We start from the raw sequence: 17742 nt of genomic DNA, 5'->3' as shown, positions 1-17742 counted from the left end.
ACCTGATACAACCTGTACCACACTGGAACCTGTACCAGGGATCAAAATTCCACCTCGGTTAATCTTTGACCTCAGCATGACCTTTCACCCTGCGACTAGAGCTCCTAATTCACTGCGAGTTGCTATGCTGCCTCAGAGCTGCGGCAAAACAGTTCAGATTCAGTATTCATCCACAATACCAGAGGGTGTGATTCTCCCCTCCTCCGCCCCCTCCGTGTCCTCAGGTCAAACCTCATCACACATTCTATTGCAGCCAGGGGTGAGGACGGAACTGCAATTTCCCAGGTTAACATGAAGCCTCTACCCTGCTTGGCCACGATCAGTCTGAATCCAGCAGGGCTCAGACACTACGCAGGCTGGCAAAGCAAACATCTTTTTCTCTCCGAAGTGGTTCACTCCATCTAGTGGCTGGGCTAAGAACTTAGAATCGTAGAAATAGAATCCCTACAGTGCCGGAGGCGGCCATTTGGCCCATCGTGTCTGCACCAACCATAATCCCACCCAGGTCCTATTCATGTAACCCCACACATTTACCCTCCCGATACTAGGAGCACTTTAGCGTGGCCAATCCACCTAACCCGCCCATCTTTGGATCGAGGGAATGGAAATCCAAGTTTTCCAGCATCCGCAATATTTTGCTTTTATTTTAGTGATTAACTAACGGCCTCCCCCCCCACCTCCTCCAGGGTTGCCTACCTTATTCCGCTTGCCTCTCTGATGGGATCTCTCTTTCACCACGTTTGATAGTATTAAAGCATGGGGGGAGGCAATGTTCTAGTGGTATTATTGCTAGACTGTTAATCCAGAAACTCAGCTAATGCTCGAATCCTGTCACGGCAGATGGTGGAATTTGAATTCAATAAAAAGTCTGGAATTAAGAATCCAATGATGACCAGGAAACCATTGCCAATTGTTGGAAAAACCCTTCTGATTTACTAATGTCTTTTAGGGAAGGAAATCTGCCTGGTCTGGCCTACATGTGACTCCAGAGCCACAGCAATGTGGTTGACTCTCAACTAGGGATGGACAATAAATGCTGGCCAACCAGCAACACATGTCCCACAAAAGAATTTAAAACAAAACCTCACATCTCCATCTCTTTTTAGCTCCTAGCAAGCGTCATCGGGACCCAAGGCTTTAGCTAAGTTCCTCTTCACAGATGCTGCTGGACCTGCTGAGCTTTTCTAACTCCTTCAGTTTTTATTTCAGATTTCCAGCATCTGCAGCATTTTGCTTTTGTTTTAGACATGGACCAGGGGTGGGAACAACATAACCCTGTGCAAGCGTGGAAGAATACACACCTCAGGGTGTAAGGAGAGGCTGGACAAATTGGACAAACAGGGTTGCTTTCTCTGGAGCGGTGGAGTGAGGGAGATCTAATAGAAGTCTATAAAATTATGAGAGGCATAGATATGGTTGACAGTCAGAATCTTTTTCTCAGAGTTGAAATCTAGGGGGCATGCGATCATAGAATTCCTACAGTGCAATAGGAGGCCATTCGGCCCATCAAGCCTGCACTGACAACAATCCCACCTAGGCTCCACCCACACAACCCCACGCTTTTACCCTGCTAATCCCCTTGACACTAACGTGCAATTTAGCATGGCCAATCAACCTAACCCGCACATCTTTGGAGCGTGGGAGGAAACCGAAGCACCCGGAGGAAACCCATGCAGACACAGGGGGAACATGCAAACACCACACAGACAGTGACCCGAGGCCAGAATTGAACCTGAGTCCCTGATGCTGTGAGGCAGCAGTGCTAACCACTGTGCCACACGTAAGCCAGACCAGGTAAGGATAGTGGATTTCGTTCCCTAAAAGAACATTGTGTACCAGATGGGTTCTTACAACAATTGACAATAGTTTTATGGTCACCATTATTGAAACTGCCTTTATATTTTACTATTTTTTAAATGAATTTAAATTCACCAGTTACCATGGTGGGATTTGAACCTGTGTTCCCAAACTGATAGCTGGGGCCTCTGGATTACTAGATCAGCGACATACCCACTTAACCCACTGCTGAACTGGCTCATTTTCATCCCATTGATCTCAGCAACCACTACGATGAGCAGATCTGAAGATAATTCCACCTAACTGGTGATATTGGACCAATGTTTCCAAAGTTCTCCACCACTGGGGGCTATCCTCATACTAGGGCTGTCTTAATTGTAACCAAATGGATAGAGATCGATCATTCCAATTAGTCAACACTTCTCTGTCATTGTATTATGTGGCTGCAAGGATAGGGCTAGATATACTGTAAATATTTGTCATTTAGCAATTCCTCCTATAGGAACTGTATACAGAGTTACCTACACAGTTGGTGTAATCCTTCAGTGTCAGGGAGATGGTGTGCTGCTCGGATTCAGCCATACACTTGACCTGGAAAACACAATAATTTTGTTCAAAAATTAAAGAAAAGCAATCAATCTCCAATAGCCTGGATTTTCACCAGGTCAGGTTGACTTAGAGACCCTTTAAAAATGGGGAGTGGATCTTGATTCCAGGATTCACACCCCATTCCTGGACTGTCTAATTTTCGGGGGTGCTTTCAAAGGGTGATATAGTCAAAAGAACGCAACTGGTGCTCTTCACCTGGCTGGCACTATTGCCAAGATTGGTGTCTCCTACTCCACTGCAATTTTTATGGAGCCAGGCTAGGTTTTGAAGAGCTGTGGTTGATGGCCTCCCAGAGGAGTCGTGAACCCTGGTGTGCATGAGGGGAGCTTTTAATGGTAAGTTCAATGGTAAGATCCCCCTCATGCCATTCTCTCCCATGCCAAGGTATGCCACCCACCCATGTGCTCAGGCCACTCATGACCCCTACGCTAAGGTGTGCCATTTCACCCACTCCCTATGTCACCACGTCACACTCCACCCTTCCACCAACCCCCATGCTACACTGGCATCTCCATGCTCAATCACCCATTGTACACCTTCTAGAACAAATGAGCTTCACCATGGCGTATAGTAAGATCTGTAATAAAAAGCTTTGAAAAAATGTAATCCTTTGATAACTTTCTCCTGTGCTTGAAAAGAAATCTAGAGCACAAGCTAATAAAAGTATCATTTAGGTCCTTTCAAGTTTCAAAAAACCTGAAAGCACAAACCCTTGAAACTGCTTAACATATGTCAACAAACATTGTGAAATTGATAGCTGAGATTAGAGAACCTGAGCTGGCAATCAAACCATCTTTTCTCTGGAGAGCAGATATTCTTATAACTTAATAACTATCTGAGTTCTTAAGCAAACTTTATTATGTATACTTTTTCTGACAAACACCCACAGTACCAAAGCGGGCCTTATAAACAGCCTGCCTCCACATCCGGCAGTTTCTGTGGCTGCCTCTGCACTTCTTCCTGGCTCCAGCTCCCATCTGGCTTTGAGCAATGAAAATCCTACCTTTCAGGGCACTTTCTTTCAGGGTGGATGGGCATTTACCTGACTCCCCTTACCCATCTCCAAGATGAAATTCCAGGCCAGCAAGTCAGAAGCCAACAACGTGATAGTCTTCAGGTGAAGCAGGATTCAATGGCATGGAATAATTGGAATGGGACAGATGGACCTAATTCAGTCTCCATTTCAAAGTCATAATAGTGATGTTTTGCTTTTGTATTTTATTTATGGTTAAACAACAAAACTTGTAGAAATTTAGGATTTGGAGGAACAGGGGTTGGGGGAAGAGCTGTTTCTGCGGAATACAACAAGGATTCAGGAGATGTGAACCCGAGGCAATGCACTGCCACTCCTGGTGGGAGTGTGTAACTGCAACATGATGACTTTACAGAGGGAATTTTCATTGTAAAGTTAGACATAATACATAAGGATCACCTAAAAGAGTGATAAGTACAGGAATTAAGGTTTCTCGAAAATAAAGTAGAATAGAATCATTGAATCCCTACAGTGCAGAAGGAAACCATTCAGCCCATCGAGTCTGTGTTGAGCGCAAACCCACCCAGGTCCTCCTCCCGCAATCCCACATATTTACCCTGCTGAACCCCTGACACTAAGGGGCAATTTAGCACGGCTAATCAACCTCACCCACACAATTTAGACTGTAGGAAGAAACTGGAGCATTGAGAGGAAACCCATGAAGACACAGGGTGAGTGTGCAAACTCCACACAGATGGTAACCCACGGCTGGAATTGAACCTGGGTCCCTAGTGCTGTGAGGCAGCAGTGCTAACTACTGTGTCACTGTGCTGCCCTGCATCTAGATCCCCAGAATTTTAGCTGAGTTTCTGGATTAATAGTGTGGCGATAATACCACGAGGCCATTGCCTGCCCAAATATGCTATAGACGACAGAATAAAGCAGAGTGGGTAAATACACTGGTCTGGGCAGCAGTGAACTTAATATTTGGTTTGAGTCGGATCAGCAGCAGGAAATACTACGACTGTTAGGGAGAGGCAGCAGAAACAGCAAGGGTTCCTGCCCATTTGCTGCAACTGTTTTGACTTTGTGAGAAAGATTGCATCAGGCCCGCCCAATCCCAGGAGTCTGCCGACACACCATTCTTGTAAATTGTTCACATTTCCCGTTATTCTTAAACCCTCTCTTCCCCAACCAGCCCCAACCTCGCCCACCCACCAAACTCCACCACGTGATATTATTCCTGAGGAGACAAATCTCGACCCAGTCAGTCAATGCTGCCTATCAGAGGCCGGTCAGCACTGCTGGGAGCCTGGGAACAAGGCTAGACAGATAAATGAAAAAGTAAACCAAAACCTTTCTTCTTCCACCACCCCCCTCCATTCAAAAGGGAGGTGGATAATTGTTTTTGAAATGTAGGAGCATAGAAACTAGGAGCAGGAGTAGGCCATTTGGCCCTTCAAGCCTGCTCTGCCATTCATTTTGATCATGGCTGATCATCAAATTCAATATACTGATCCTGCCTTCCTCCCGTATCCCTTGATCCTTTAGCCTCAAGAGCTTTATCTAATTTCTTCTTGAAGTCAGACAACTTTTTGTCTCAACTACGTTCTTCCCTGCTGCCATCAGACCTTTGAATGGACCTACTTCACATTAAGTTGATCTTTCTCTACACCCTAACTATGACTGCAATGCTACATTCTGCACACTCTCATAAGAACATAAGAACATAAGAAATAGGAGCAGGAGTAGGCCATCTAGCCCTTCGAGCCTGCCCCGCCATTCAATAAGATCATGGCTGATCTGTCGTGGCTCAGTTCCACATTCCCGCCCTCTCCCCGTAACCCTTAATCCCCTCTCTTATCAAAAACCCATCAACCCGCGTCTTAAAAATATTTAGCGAGGTAGCCTCCACCACTTCAATGGGCAGAGAATTCCAGAGATTCACCACCCTTTGAGTGAAGAAGTTCCTCCTCAACTCCGTTCTAAACCGCCCCCCCTTTATCTTGAGGCTGTGCCCCCTAGTCCTATTATCCTTTCTGAGCGGGAAGAGTCTCTCCACCTCTATCCTATCCATCCCATTCATCATCTTATACGTCTCAATGAGATCTCCCCTCATTCTTCTAAACTCTAACGAGTACAAGCCTAGTTTATTCAGCCTCTCCTCATAGCTCAACCCCCTCAACTCCGGCATCAGCCTAGTAAACCTCCTCAGCACTCCCTCCAAGGCCAAAATATCCTTGCGTAAGTACGGCGCCCAAAACTGCACACAGTACTCCAGCTGCGGCCTCACCAATGCCCTATACAGCCGCAGCAAGACCTCCCTACTTTTACATTCAATCCCCCTCGCTATGAAGGCCAGCATCCCATTCGCCTTCCTGACCACCTGCTGCACCTGTAGGCTGGGTTTTTGCGACTCATGCACAAGGACCCCAAGGTCCCTCTGCACTGTCGCCTGCTGCAGTTTTTTGCCACGTAAGTGATAATCCTTCCTACCAAAGTGGACCACCTCGCACTTACCAACATTAAACTCCATTTGCCATTTCCTGGCCCATTCGCCCAGCCTATCTAGATCCTTCTGTAGACTCTCCACACCCTCCGCACAATTTGCCTTTCCTCCAATCTTGGTGTCATCAGCAAATTTCGACACCCTACACTCGGTTCCCTCCTCCAGATCATCTATATAAATGGTAAATAGCTGAGGCCCCAGCACCGACCCCAGAGGCACTCCACTAGTCACCATCCGCCAATCCGAATAGCACCCATTGACCCCCACTCTCTGCCTCCTATTTGACAACCAATCCTCTATCCACGCTAACACCCTACCCCCAACTCCCTGTCCCCTGACCTTCTGCAATAACCTCCTGTGAGGTACCTTGTCAAACACCTTCTGAAAATCCAGAAAGACCACATCCACCGGCTCTCCTCTATCCACCGCCCTAGACACATCCTCATAGAACTCCAGTAAATTTGTCAGACACGACTTCCCTTTATCGAAACCGTGCTGCGTCTGCTCTATCAAGCAATTCCTCTCAAGATGCCTCGCTATTTCCTCCTTGATGACGGATTCTAACATTTTACCTACAACAGACATTAAACTAACCGGCCTATAATTCCCTGCCTTTTGCCTGCCACCCTTCTCAAACAATGGCGTAACATTAGCCGCTTTCCAATCTTCCGGCACTTCCCCAGAATCCAGTGACGTCTGGAAAATAACCAGCAAGGCATCCACTATCACCTCCGCCATTTCTTTCAGAACCCTCGGATGCATTCCATCCAGTCCTGGCGACTTGTCCACAATCAGTCCCTCCAGTCTGTCGAGCACCTCCTCTCTAGTAACAGTAATGTCATTAAGACCCTCCAGTCCTACCAGCTTTCCATCTCTAACACCCGGCAAATTATTCACGTCCTCCTCCGTGAAGACAGAAACAAAAAAGTTATTCAAGACCTCCGCCATATCCCCATCCCCTACCACTAAGTCCCCCTTCTCATCCTCTAAGGGACCAACGTTCACTCTAGCCAGCCTCTTCCTTTTTATATATTTATAAAAACTCTTGCTATCCTTTTTTATATTAAGCGCAAGCCCAGCTTCATAGTTTCTCCTACCCTTCTTTATCATCTTCTCTCGTTTCCTTCTCTATGAACAGTATGCTTTGTTTGTATAGCGCGCAAGAAACAATACTTTTCACTGTATATGTGAAAATAATAAATCAAACCAAACATTCTGTGGCAGTGAATTCCACACATTCACCACCCTCTGGGTGAAGAAATGTCTCCTCACCTCAGCTCGATAAGCTTTACTCATCCTCAAACTAGTTCTGGACTACCCCATCGGGAACATTCTTTCTGAATCTACTCTGTCTAGCCCTGTTAGAAGTTTATAAGTTTCTATGAGATCCCCTCACTCTTCTAAACTCAAGTGAATATTATCCTAACTAACTTAGTCTCTTCTCATATGACAGACCTGCCACTCCAGGAATCAGCCTGGTAAACTTTCGTTGTACTGTCTCTATAGCAAAGACAGCCTTCCTCAGATAAGGACGCCAAAATTGCACACAATACTCCAGGTGTGGCCTCACCAATGCCCTATACAATTGCAGCAAAACATCCCTATCCCTATACTCAAATCCTCCTGTTATGAAGGCCAACATACCATTTGCCTTCTTTACCGCCTACTGTACCTGCACGCTTACTTTCAGTGATTGGTGCACAAGGACTCCAAGGTCTTGTTGAATATCCACCTCCCTCAATTGACACCCATTCAAGTAATGATGTCTTCCTATTATTGCTATTAAAGTGTATAACCTCACATTTATCCACATTATACTACATCTGCCATGCAGATGCCCACACACTCAGTGTGTCCAAATTATGGTGAAACATCTCTATATCGTCCTCACAGCTCACCCTCCCATTTAACTTTGTATCATCTGCAGATTTGGAGGTACTTCCCTCTTCCAAATCATTAATATATAATGTGAACAGATCCTTGCGGAACCCCACTAGCCACTTACTGCCAGTCAGAAAAAGACCCATTTATGCCAACTCTTTGCTTCCTACCTGCGAATAGCTCTCTATTCATCTCAAGACATTGCCTGTAATCCCATGTCCTTTAATTTTACAGACTAGTCTGTTCTGTGAGCCCTTGTCTCAGAGTCTTCTGAAAGTCTAAATAAACCACATCCACTGGTTCTCCTCGATTAACGCTACTAGTTACATCCTCAAAAAATTCCAATAGATTTGTCAAGCATGATTTCCCTTTTGTAAATCCATGCTGACTCTGTCTGATTATACTACTGCCTTCCAAATGCCAAGTTATGAAACCCTTGATAATAGACTTAATAGCTTCCCCAGTACTGATGTTAGGCTACTGATCTATAGTTCCCTGTTTTCTCTCTTTTTGAATAGCGGGCTTACATTAGCTATCCTCTAATCTGTAGGAATTATTCCGGAGTCCAAAGAATTTTGGAAAATAACCACCAATGGATCTACTGTTTCCAGGGCCACTTCCTTAAGTACTCTGGGATGAAGATTATCAGGACATGGTGATCTATCCACCCCCAGCCTCCCAATTCCATCAATTCCCCAAAACTATTTCTCTACAAATGGTGATTTCCTTCAGCTCCTCACTAAAACACGTTTCTCTCAGCACTTCTGATACATTATTCATGTCTTCCTTTCTGATGACTGAAGCAAAATACAAATTAATTCCTCACCCATTTCTTTATTCCCTGTTATGAATTCTCCTGTTTCTGAATGTAAGAGGCCTACATTTGTTTTTGTCAACCCTTTTTCTCTTTAAATATTCATAGAAATTCTATATTTCACTTCTTAATCAATCCTTGGTCCTCCTTTGCTGACTTTTAAATTGCTCCCAATCCTCAGGCCTTTTGTTTTTTTCTTGTAATTTTGTATGCATCTTCCTTGAATCTGATACGATCTCTCATTTCCCTTTAAGCTATAGTTTGGCCACAATTCCCTTCTCACTCTTACGCCAAATGGGAATAAACAACTTCTGGAGTTCACCTTTTCATGCTTTAAATGCCTGTCATTGTCTGCCTTTCCTTTCAGTAATGTTTCCCAGTCCATCATGGCCAATTCTTGCTTCATATCATCATAGTTACCTTCATTGAGGTTCAGGACCCTGGTCTCAGAATCAACTACATTATAATCCACCTTGACAAAAAAAAATCCACTATATTACGGTCACTTGTCCCCAAGGGTTCTCTCACAACTAGACTGCCAACGAATCCTCTCTCATTGCACAACACCCAGTCCAAGATGGCCTGGTCCCTTGTTGGTTCCTCAACGTATTGCTCTAGAAAACCCTCCTGTAAGCACTCCAGAAATTCCTCCTCTATTGTACTGTGACTAATTTGACTCTCCCAATCTATATGCAGATTAAAGTTGCCCATAATCACAGATATTCTCTGATTTCCTGCCTAATGCTTTTCCCAACATTACCGCTACAGTTTGGTGTCTGTATACCATCCCCAATGTTTTTTTGCCCCTTGCTGTTTCTTAACTCGACCCATACAGATTCACACCAATACCGATATTTTTCCTCAATATCATCTTTAATCAACAATGCAGCTCCACCTCCTTTTCCTTTCCACCTGTCCTTCCTAAACCCTGAATAGCCCTCAACGTTTACTTAGCTCCCATCCTTGTTCACCTTGGAGCCACGTCTCTGTAATGCCAACTATATCATACCCCTTTACATCTACCTGTGCAACTAATTCATCCATTTTGTTTCAAAAGCTCCAAGCATTCAGATACAAAATCTTAAGGTGAATCCTTTTAATGTTTTAAGAATAAGTATTTTGCAAAGTCTCTGGAAAGGGCAGGGAATTACGTCTAAACAATCAATGCTTACCAGGGAGTGAGAATAGAGTCAATATTTCGAGTCAGGATGACCCTTTGTCAGAGAAGGGTCATCCAGGCTTGAAATGTTGGCTGTATTCCTTCTCTACAGATGCTGTCAGACTTGCTACAATTTTCCAACATTTTCAGTTGTAGGTTCCAGTAGCCGCAATATTTTGCCTTTAGCTCTTTCAGAAAGTCACGCGGACACAGGGAGAATGTGCGAACTCCACGCACATGGTCACTCGAGGCTGGAATTGAACCTGGGTCCTTGGCACCATGAGGCAGCAGTGCTAATCACTCAGCTATCGAGTCTGCACCGACCACAATCCCACCCAGATTCTATTCCCATAACCCCATGTATTTGTCCTAGCTAATCCCCTCGACACTAAGGTCAATTTAGCATGGCCAATCCACCAAACCTGCACATCTTTGGACTGTGGGAGGAAACCAGAGTACCCAGAGGAAACCCACGCAGACATGGGGAGAATGTGCAAACTCCTCACAGACAGGTGACCGAGGCTGGAATTGAACGCGAGTCCTTAGTGCTGTGAGGCAGCAGCGCTAATCACTGTGCCACCGTGTCGCCCTGTATTGGGTCTCCTGAGCATTCAATGTCATGAGGTGCCCCCCTGCCCCCATTCCAGCCTGGGGTAGAGTGCTGGCGACACTCAATATTTTGTGCCTCTGGACGTACAGAGTTTCATCTCCTTGTCCTCACTGGACTCAGTATACATGTGGGCTCACGGTTGACACAATTGCAACACTCACCACAGCACATGCAGGAAAACTTGAGATCTCACTTTGTTGTGTAACGCATAATTCATATTACAGTTGATCTGACCATTAAATTAAAATAAAAATTAAGGTAAAATATTGTATACTGTTTATTCTCATGGTGGCCACTAGGTGATCTGTTCTTTTGCTTTTGATCCCAACGTGGATCTTCTGAAAGCAATGAAGTAGTCATTTTATAAAGATTGAAAAATGCTAAGAGTCATTAGCAAAGAAACACTGATGGCACAGTGGTTAGCATTGCTGCCTCACAGTGCTGAGGACCTGGTTCAACTCCCAGCTTGGGTCACTGTCCTTGTCGAGTTTGCACATTCTCCCTGTGTCTATGTGTGCTCGCTCCAGATGCTCTGGTTTCCTCCCACAGTCGTCACGATGCGCTGGTTAGGTGCCGTGCTAAATTGCCCCTTAATGTCCGAAGGTGTGTAGGTTATGGGAGCGAACATGGTAATGAGTGGGGTTACGGGGATAGGGACTGGATAAGGTGGTGTGTCGGTGCAGACTTCATGGGCCAAATAGCCTCCTGCTGCAGTGTCGGGATTCTATGAAAGAAGGCGTGGAGAGATGGTAAAATATTTGTATCTGGGTGGGGCAATGAAGTAAATCATAGTCAGGGCTCATGTGACAGCATAACTACACTAAAGCTTCACTTAATCCTCATGGTATTCAGGAAAGGTTTGTCAGGAAATTTGGGTGCAAAGTTTAGGGTTTCCATCATGCAATTTGATTTCAAGAAAGGCAACGATTTATTTTTAAGTCCACTTTCTTTCCTGAATTGTGTGCTTGTGAAGTTGAATGAGTGGGAGACTGTGTTTCAGACACTGCCCTGTGTCAATTGTGGATCTTGTCTAGTGGAGGTCCACTGGCTGTTCCCCAGAAATATGCTTTAAACCTGTGTTAAAAGTGGCTTTGTTCTATTTCTCGTACCAGATAGCCTGAGCTGCCTTATGGGCAGCATGGTGGCACAGTGCTGAGCACTGCTGCTTCACAGCGCCGGGGACCCAAGTTCAATTCTGGCCTCGGGTCACTGTCTGAGTGGAGTTTGCATGTTATCCCCATGTCTGCGTGGGTTTCCTCGGGATGTTTCGGTTTCCTCCCACAGGCCAAAGATGTGCAGTTTAGGTTGATTGGCCATGATCAATTGGCCCAAGTGTCAGGGGGATTAGCGTGGGGTTATGGGAATAGAGCCTGGGTAGGATTGTGGTCGGTACAGACTCGAAAGGCCGAATAGCCTCCTTTTGCACTGTAGGGATTCTATGATGTCATCAATCAATGCCACATTAGGCTTGGTGTTCTGTTATACGGGGACATGGATGAAATCACAGGAATGACGGAATTCCTGCAGTGCAGAAGGAGGTCATTCGGCCTATCGAGCCTGCACTGACTACAATCCCACCCCAACCCTATCCCTGTAACCCCACATATTTACCCTGCTAGTCTCCCCCGACACTAAAGGGCAATTTAGCATGCCCAATCCACCTAACCCACACACCTCTGGACTGTGGGAGGAAACCAATGGATTGGGGCCTTTGGCGATTATTCATCAGTCTTGTTTTGACCGCACAAATCAGCAAACGGTGAAATGAGCAGGAAAATCTCAGGGTGGTTCCGACAGGCCCACGCTGACGGGAAAACATAACGCCCAGAGTGAAGAGAAGCATTACAGGAAGGGTGGGGACTCACTGTCAGCGCGGAGAGCGCTGTTTCGTTTTACCTCTGATTGTATACGTGGCTCTGGTATATTTGCCGGTGACGCGGGATGTCTCGTTATTGGTTCAGTCTTTGTGCTTTCCTGTGTCCCTCTGGTTTGATCTTGTTCCGCTCCTTCGACCGCCGTTTCGTTTCTGGAGGTTGTTTCAGTTGATGCGGTTTGCAGTGTTGTTGGGTTGGGCTGAAGGCCACTTGTTGTTGCTCCAGTTGCCGCGACGTTTGAAGAGCTGCTGTTGAGGTAGGTTGAATTGACTATCCCAACAGTCGGTGTTGATTCTGATGTAACCTGGCTAGAGGTTCCTGGTGTCGTTTGGATGGTTTCAGATTCCTTTGCCTTGGTGGTAAGATCTGGCTCTGTAACAACATTGAATTTTATAAATCTTAATGTGCCCGATACATCTGTGACTTTAACTGGCATTGGGGAAAATGATTCAATATTAAGGTAATATCTACAAACTGGCACTCAAGGCATGAAGCTTTGCACTGTTGGGTGCATCTATCAAGGGGAGAGTGAGCACTTGGCACGTCATAACATTCAAGGCTATGGGCCAAGGGCTGGTAAATGAGGTTAGGCGGGAGGTCAGGGGTTTCACACGTGCCGGTGCAGGCACAATAGGCCAAAGAGCCAGGGACCCGGGCTCAATTCCAGCCTTGGGTGACTGTGCAGAGTCCGCATGTTCTCCTTGTGTCTCCATGGGTTTTCTCCGGGTGCTCCGGTTTCCTCCCACAGTCCGAAAGATGTGTGGATTAGGTTGATTGGCCATGCCAAATTAGTGTCAGGAGGATTAGCAGGGCAAATATGTGGGGTTATGGGGATAGAGCCTGGGTGAGATTGCGGTCCACGCAAGTTTGCTGAGCCCTGCACCACAGCAAATTTTGCATTTGATATAGAATCAATTATAGAATCCATGCATTCACCCGAGGCTGGAATCAAACCTGGGTTCCAGGCGCTGTGAGACAGCAGTGCTAACCACTGTGCCACCGTACTTTGTGTCCCTGGGAATGAGGTCAAGGCTGAGACTTCATTCTGTCAAAATACTGCCTCTTCCACCCCCTGTGGCGCAATGACCATGGTGTAGTGTCTAACATTTCGGAGGGTTTTGATACAGTCAATAAGGAGAGAATGTCTTCATCATCTGGCATGTAGGCAAACAGATTAATTACTTTGCATAAAAACTAAAGGGAAGAGGAAGAAAATTTTCTTTTGATGTGGCGAGATGTTATGAATCAGAATTTCTGGCCTGAATAGGGGCTGGAGGCAGATTCAGTAATAACATTCAGGCATCAGGGTGACACGGTGGCACAGTGGTTAGCACTTACTGCCTCACAGAGTCAGGCACCCGGGTTCAATTCTGGCCTCGGGTGATTATGCGGAGTCTGCACATTCTCCCCATGTCTGAGTGGGTTTCCTCCGGGTGCTCCAGTTTCCTTCCACACTCCAAAGTTGTGCAGGTTAAGCAGATTGGCCGTGCTAAATTGACTGTTAAGTGTCAGGGGGACTACAGCAGCTCAAGTACATGGGGTTACGGGGATAGGGCCGAGGTGGGATCATGGTTGGTGGAAGCTCGATGGGCCAAATGGCCTTTTCCTGCACTGTAGGGAGTCTATGTATTTGAAAAGGAACATTTTTGCAGAGCTTTGGAGGAAGAGCAGGGGAGGTAGGATTAACAGAATAGGATGAAGCTGAATGGCTTCTTTCCATGTTGCAGGAGTCAATGAGCGGCACATTCTCCTTACCAGGCACTGGAGGATCTGAAGAGGCCAGAGTGGTGCGTAATGTTGTAGGGGTACTGCTTATACCTTGGAGAGCAGTTGATAACGTGGTAGATGTAGGTTGAACAGTAGTGATTGTATCCGGAGCTGGGGCTATCACTGTTGTGCTATCTCGTATTGTTGAACTAGTCACATTTGGAGTTGCACTGGAACTGGCCTTGACTGTTGAGGGTATCTCAGTTGTATCAGAGGCGGTGTTTGTCGTCATGTTAAGACTAGAAGTTATTGTTGGGCTTGCAGTTGTTTCTGATGAATTGCCAGGTTTTAAAGGATTTTCTTCTGTTTTGGGTGAGACAGTGCCATGTGTCGTTTGGTTCGTGCTACTCGTAGGTGTTGGTGATGTTGCAGCCATGGAGTTTGAAATGGTAGGTAACCAGGAACCTGTTGAAGTAATGAGAGTCAAGTTAATGTAGAAACAGGTAGAGGTGATTGACTAGGTGCTGCACTATTCAATAGATGTTGACTGATCTGTATCTTATCAACTATCTATCTTGGCCCAATCACCCTTAATACCATTTCCTAAAAAAGAATAATCAATCTCAGTTTTGAAAAGTGCTCCCTGAAAGACTTCGCCCTATTGGAAGGTTTTGCACATTTGTTCTGGACCAAGGCCGCAAGGAACTACAAAAGGTCATGAATGTAGCCCAATCCATCACGCAAACCAGCCTCCCATCCATTGACTCTATCTATACTTCCCGCTGCCTTGGCAAAGCAGCCAGCATAATTAAGGACCCCATGCATCCCAGACATTCTGTCTTCCACGTTCTGTCGGAAAAAAGATACAAAAGTCTGAGCTCAAGTACCAACCGACTCAAGAACATCTTCTTTCCTGCTGCTGTCAGACTGCTGAGTGGACCTACCTTGCACTAAGTTGATCTTTCTCCACACCCAAGCTATGACTGTAACACTACGTGCTGCACTCTCTTGTTTCCTTCTCTATGAATGGAATGTTTTGACTATATAGTGCACAAGAAACAATACTTCTCACTTTACGTTAATGCACAGAACATAGAAAACTACAGCACAAACGAGCCCTATGGCCCACAAGTTGCGCTGATCATATCCCTACCTACTCGGCCTATCTATAATCCTCAATCCCATTAAATCCCACATACTCATCCAGAAGTCTCTTAAAAGACCCCAACAAGTTTGCCTCCACCACCACCAATGGCAGCCGATTCCACTCACCCACCATCCTCTGAGTGAAAAACTTACCCCTGACATCTCCTCTGTACCTACTCCCCAGCACCTTAAACCTGTGTCCTCAGCCCTGGGAAATAGCCTCTGAGAATCCACCCAATCTATACCTCTCAACATCTTATAAGAACATAAGAAATAGGAGCAGGAGTAGGCCATCTAGCCCCTCGAGCCTGCCCCGCCATTCAATAAGATCATGGCTGATCTGTCCTGTCTCAGTTCCACATTCCCGCCCTCTCCCCATAACCCTTAATCCCCTTGCCTATCAAAAACCTATCAACCCGCGTCTTAAAAATATTTAGCGAGGCAGCCTCCACCACTTCAACGCGCAGAGAATTCCAGAGATTCACCACCCTTTGAGTGAAGAAGTTCCTCCTCAACTCCGTTCTAAACCGCCCCCCCTTTATCTTGAGGCTGTGCCCTCTAGTCCTACTGTCCTTTCTGAGCGCGAAGAGCCTCTCCACCTCTATCCTATCCATCCCATTCATCATCTTATATGTCTCAATGAGATATCCCCTCATTCTCCTAAACTCTAACGAGTACAAGCCTAGTTATCCAGCCTCTCATAGCTCAACCCCCTCAACTCTGGTATCAGCCTAGTAAACCTCCTCTGCACTCCCTCCAAGGCCAAAATATCCTTGCGTAAGTGCGCCGACCAAAACTGCACACAGTACTCCAGCTGCGGCCTCACCAGTGCCCTATATAGCTGCAGCAAGACCTCCCTACTTTTATATTCAATCCCCCTCGCTATGAAGGCCAGCATCCCATTCGCCTTCCTGACCACCTGCTGCACCTGTAGGCTGGGTTTTTGCGACTCATGCACAAGGACCCCAAGGTCCCTCTGCACCGCCGCCTGCTGCAGTTTTTCGCCATGTAAGTAATAGTCCTTCCTGCCATTATTCCTACCAAAGTGGACAACCTCACATTTGCCAACATTAAATTCCATTTGCCAGTTCCTGGCCCATTCGCCCAGCCTATCTAGATCCTTCTGCAGACTCTCCACACCCTCCGCACAATTTGCCGTTCCACCAATCTTGGTGTCATCAGCAAATTTCGACACCATACACTCGGTTCCCTCCTCCAGATCATCTATATAAATGGTAAATAGCTGAGGCCCCAGCACCGACCCCTGGGGCACTCCACTAGTCACCATCCGCCAATCCGAATAGCACCCATTAACCCCCACTCTCTGCCTCCTATTTGACAACCAATCCTCTATCCACGCTAACACCCTACCCCCAACTCCATGCCCCCTGACCTTCTGTAATAACCTCTTGTGAGGCACCTTGTCAAATGCCTTCTGAAAATCAAGAAAGACCACATCCACCGACTCTCCTCTGTCCACCGCCCTAGACACATCCTCATAGAACTCCAATAAATTCGTCAGACACGACTTCCCCTTAACGAAACCGTGCTGCGTCTGCTCTATCAAACAATTCTCCTCAAGATGCCTCGCTATTTTCTCCTTGATCACGGATTCTAACATTTTACCTACAACAGATGTTAAACTAACCGGCCTATAATTCCCTGCCTTTTGCCTGCCACCCTTGTTAAACAACGGCGTAACATTAGCCGTTTTCCAATCTTCCGGCACTTCCCCGGAATCCAGCGACGTTTGGAAAATAACCACCAAGGCATCCACTATCACCTCCGGCATTTCTTTCAGAACCCTTGGATGCATTCCATCCGGTCCTGGGGACTTGTCCACAATCAGTCCCTCCAGTCTGTCGAGCACTGCCTCTCTAGTAACAATAGTGTCATTCAGACCCTCCAGTCCTACCACCTTTCCATCGCTAACACCCGGCAAATTATTCACGTCCTCCTCCGTGAAGACCGAAACAAAAAAGTTATTCAAGGCCTCAGCCATTTCCCCATCCCCTACCACTAAGTCCCCCCTCTCATCCTTTAAGGGTCCAACATTCACCCTAGCCAGCCTCTTCCTTTTTATATATTTATAAAAACTCTCGCTATCCTTTTTTATATTAAGCGCTAGCCTAGCTTCATAGTTTATCCTACCCTTCTTTATCAACTTCTTTGTCATTCTTTGTTGACATTTAAACCTCTCCCAATCCTCTTCTCACCCACTACTCTTAGCTACTCTAAATGCATCCGCTTTTAATTTAACACTTTCCTTCACCTCCTTCGTTATCCACGGCTGATTATCTCTCCTCCTACGATCCTTTTTAACCATCGGAATAAATTTCTGCTGAGCACCAAGAAAGATCTCCTTAAAGATCCTCCACTGCTCCTCAGCAGACCTACCTTCCAACGCGCTCCCCCAATCAATCCGCCAATTCCTCTCTCATCCTACCGTACTCCCCTCTGTTCAAACAAAGGACGCATGTCCGGGAACCCACTTTCTCCTCCTCCATCTGCATCAGAAACTCCACCATACAATGATTACTTTTCCCAAGAGGATCATAAGAACATAAGAAATAGGAGCAGGAGTAGGCCATCTAGCCCTTCGAGCCTGCCCCGCCATTCAATAAGATCATGGCTGATCTGTCGTGGCTCAGTTCTACATTCCC

At 46.1% G+C, this 17742-nt stretch overlaps 1 protein-coding gene across 1 annotated transcript in view; it reads right to left on the bottom strand.

Annotated features, from left to right (window-relative positions):
- podxl (podocalyxin-like) overlaps positions 1–14297 on the bottom strand; it is a 53705-nt gene extending 39408 nt beyond the window's left edge. Inside the window, exons 1-3 of the mRNA XM_080207900.1 lie at positions 13982–14297; positions 12249–12598; positions 2323–2388 (exon numbers count right to left, since the gene is read on the bottom strand). Coding sequence (XP_080064026.1) covers positions 2323–2388; positions 12249–12598; positions 13982–14225 — 660 coding nt within the window. The 5' untranslated portion in view covers positions 14226–14297. The remainder of the gene's footprint in view (positions 1–2322; positions 2389–12248; positions 12599–13981) is intronic.
- Positions 14298–17742: the final 3445 nt, after the last annotated feature.

The sequence above is a fragment of the Carcharhinus amblyrhynchos genome, chromosome 19 (genome assembly GCF_965287045.1).
Source record: "Carcharhinus amblyrhynchos chromosome 19, sCarAmb.v2.hapA, whole genome shotgun sequence".
Taxonomy (NCBI): Eukaryota; Metazoa; Chordata; class Chondrichthyes; order Carcharhiniformes; family Carcharhinidae; genus Carcharhinus; species Carcharhinus amblyrhynchos.
Note: the sequence above shows the minus strand (reverse complement) of the source record. Positions and strands in the feature narration are given on the sequence as shown.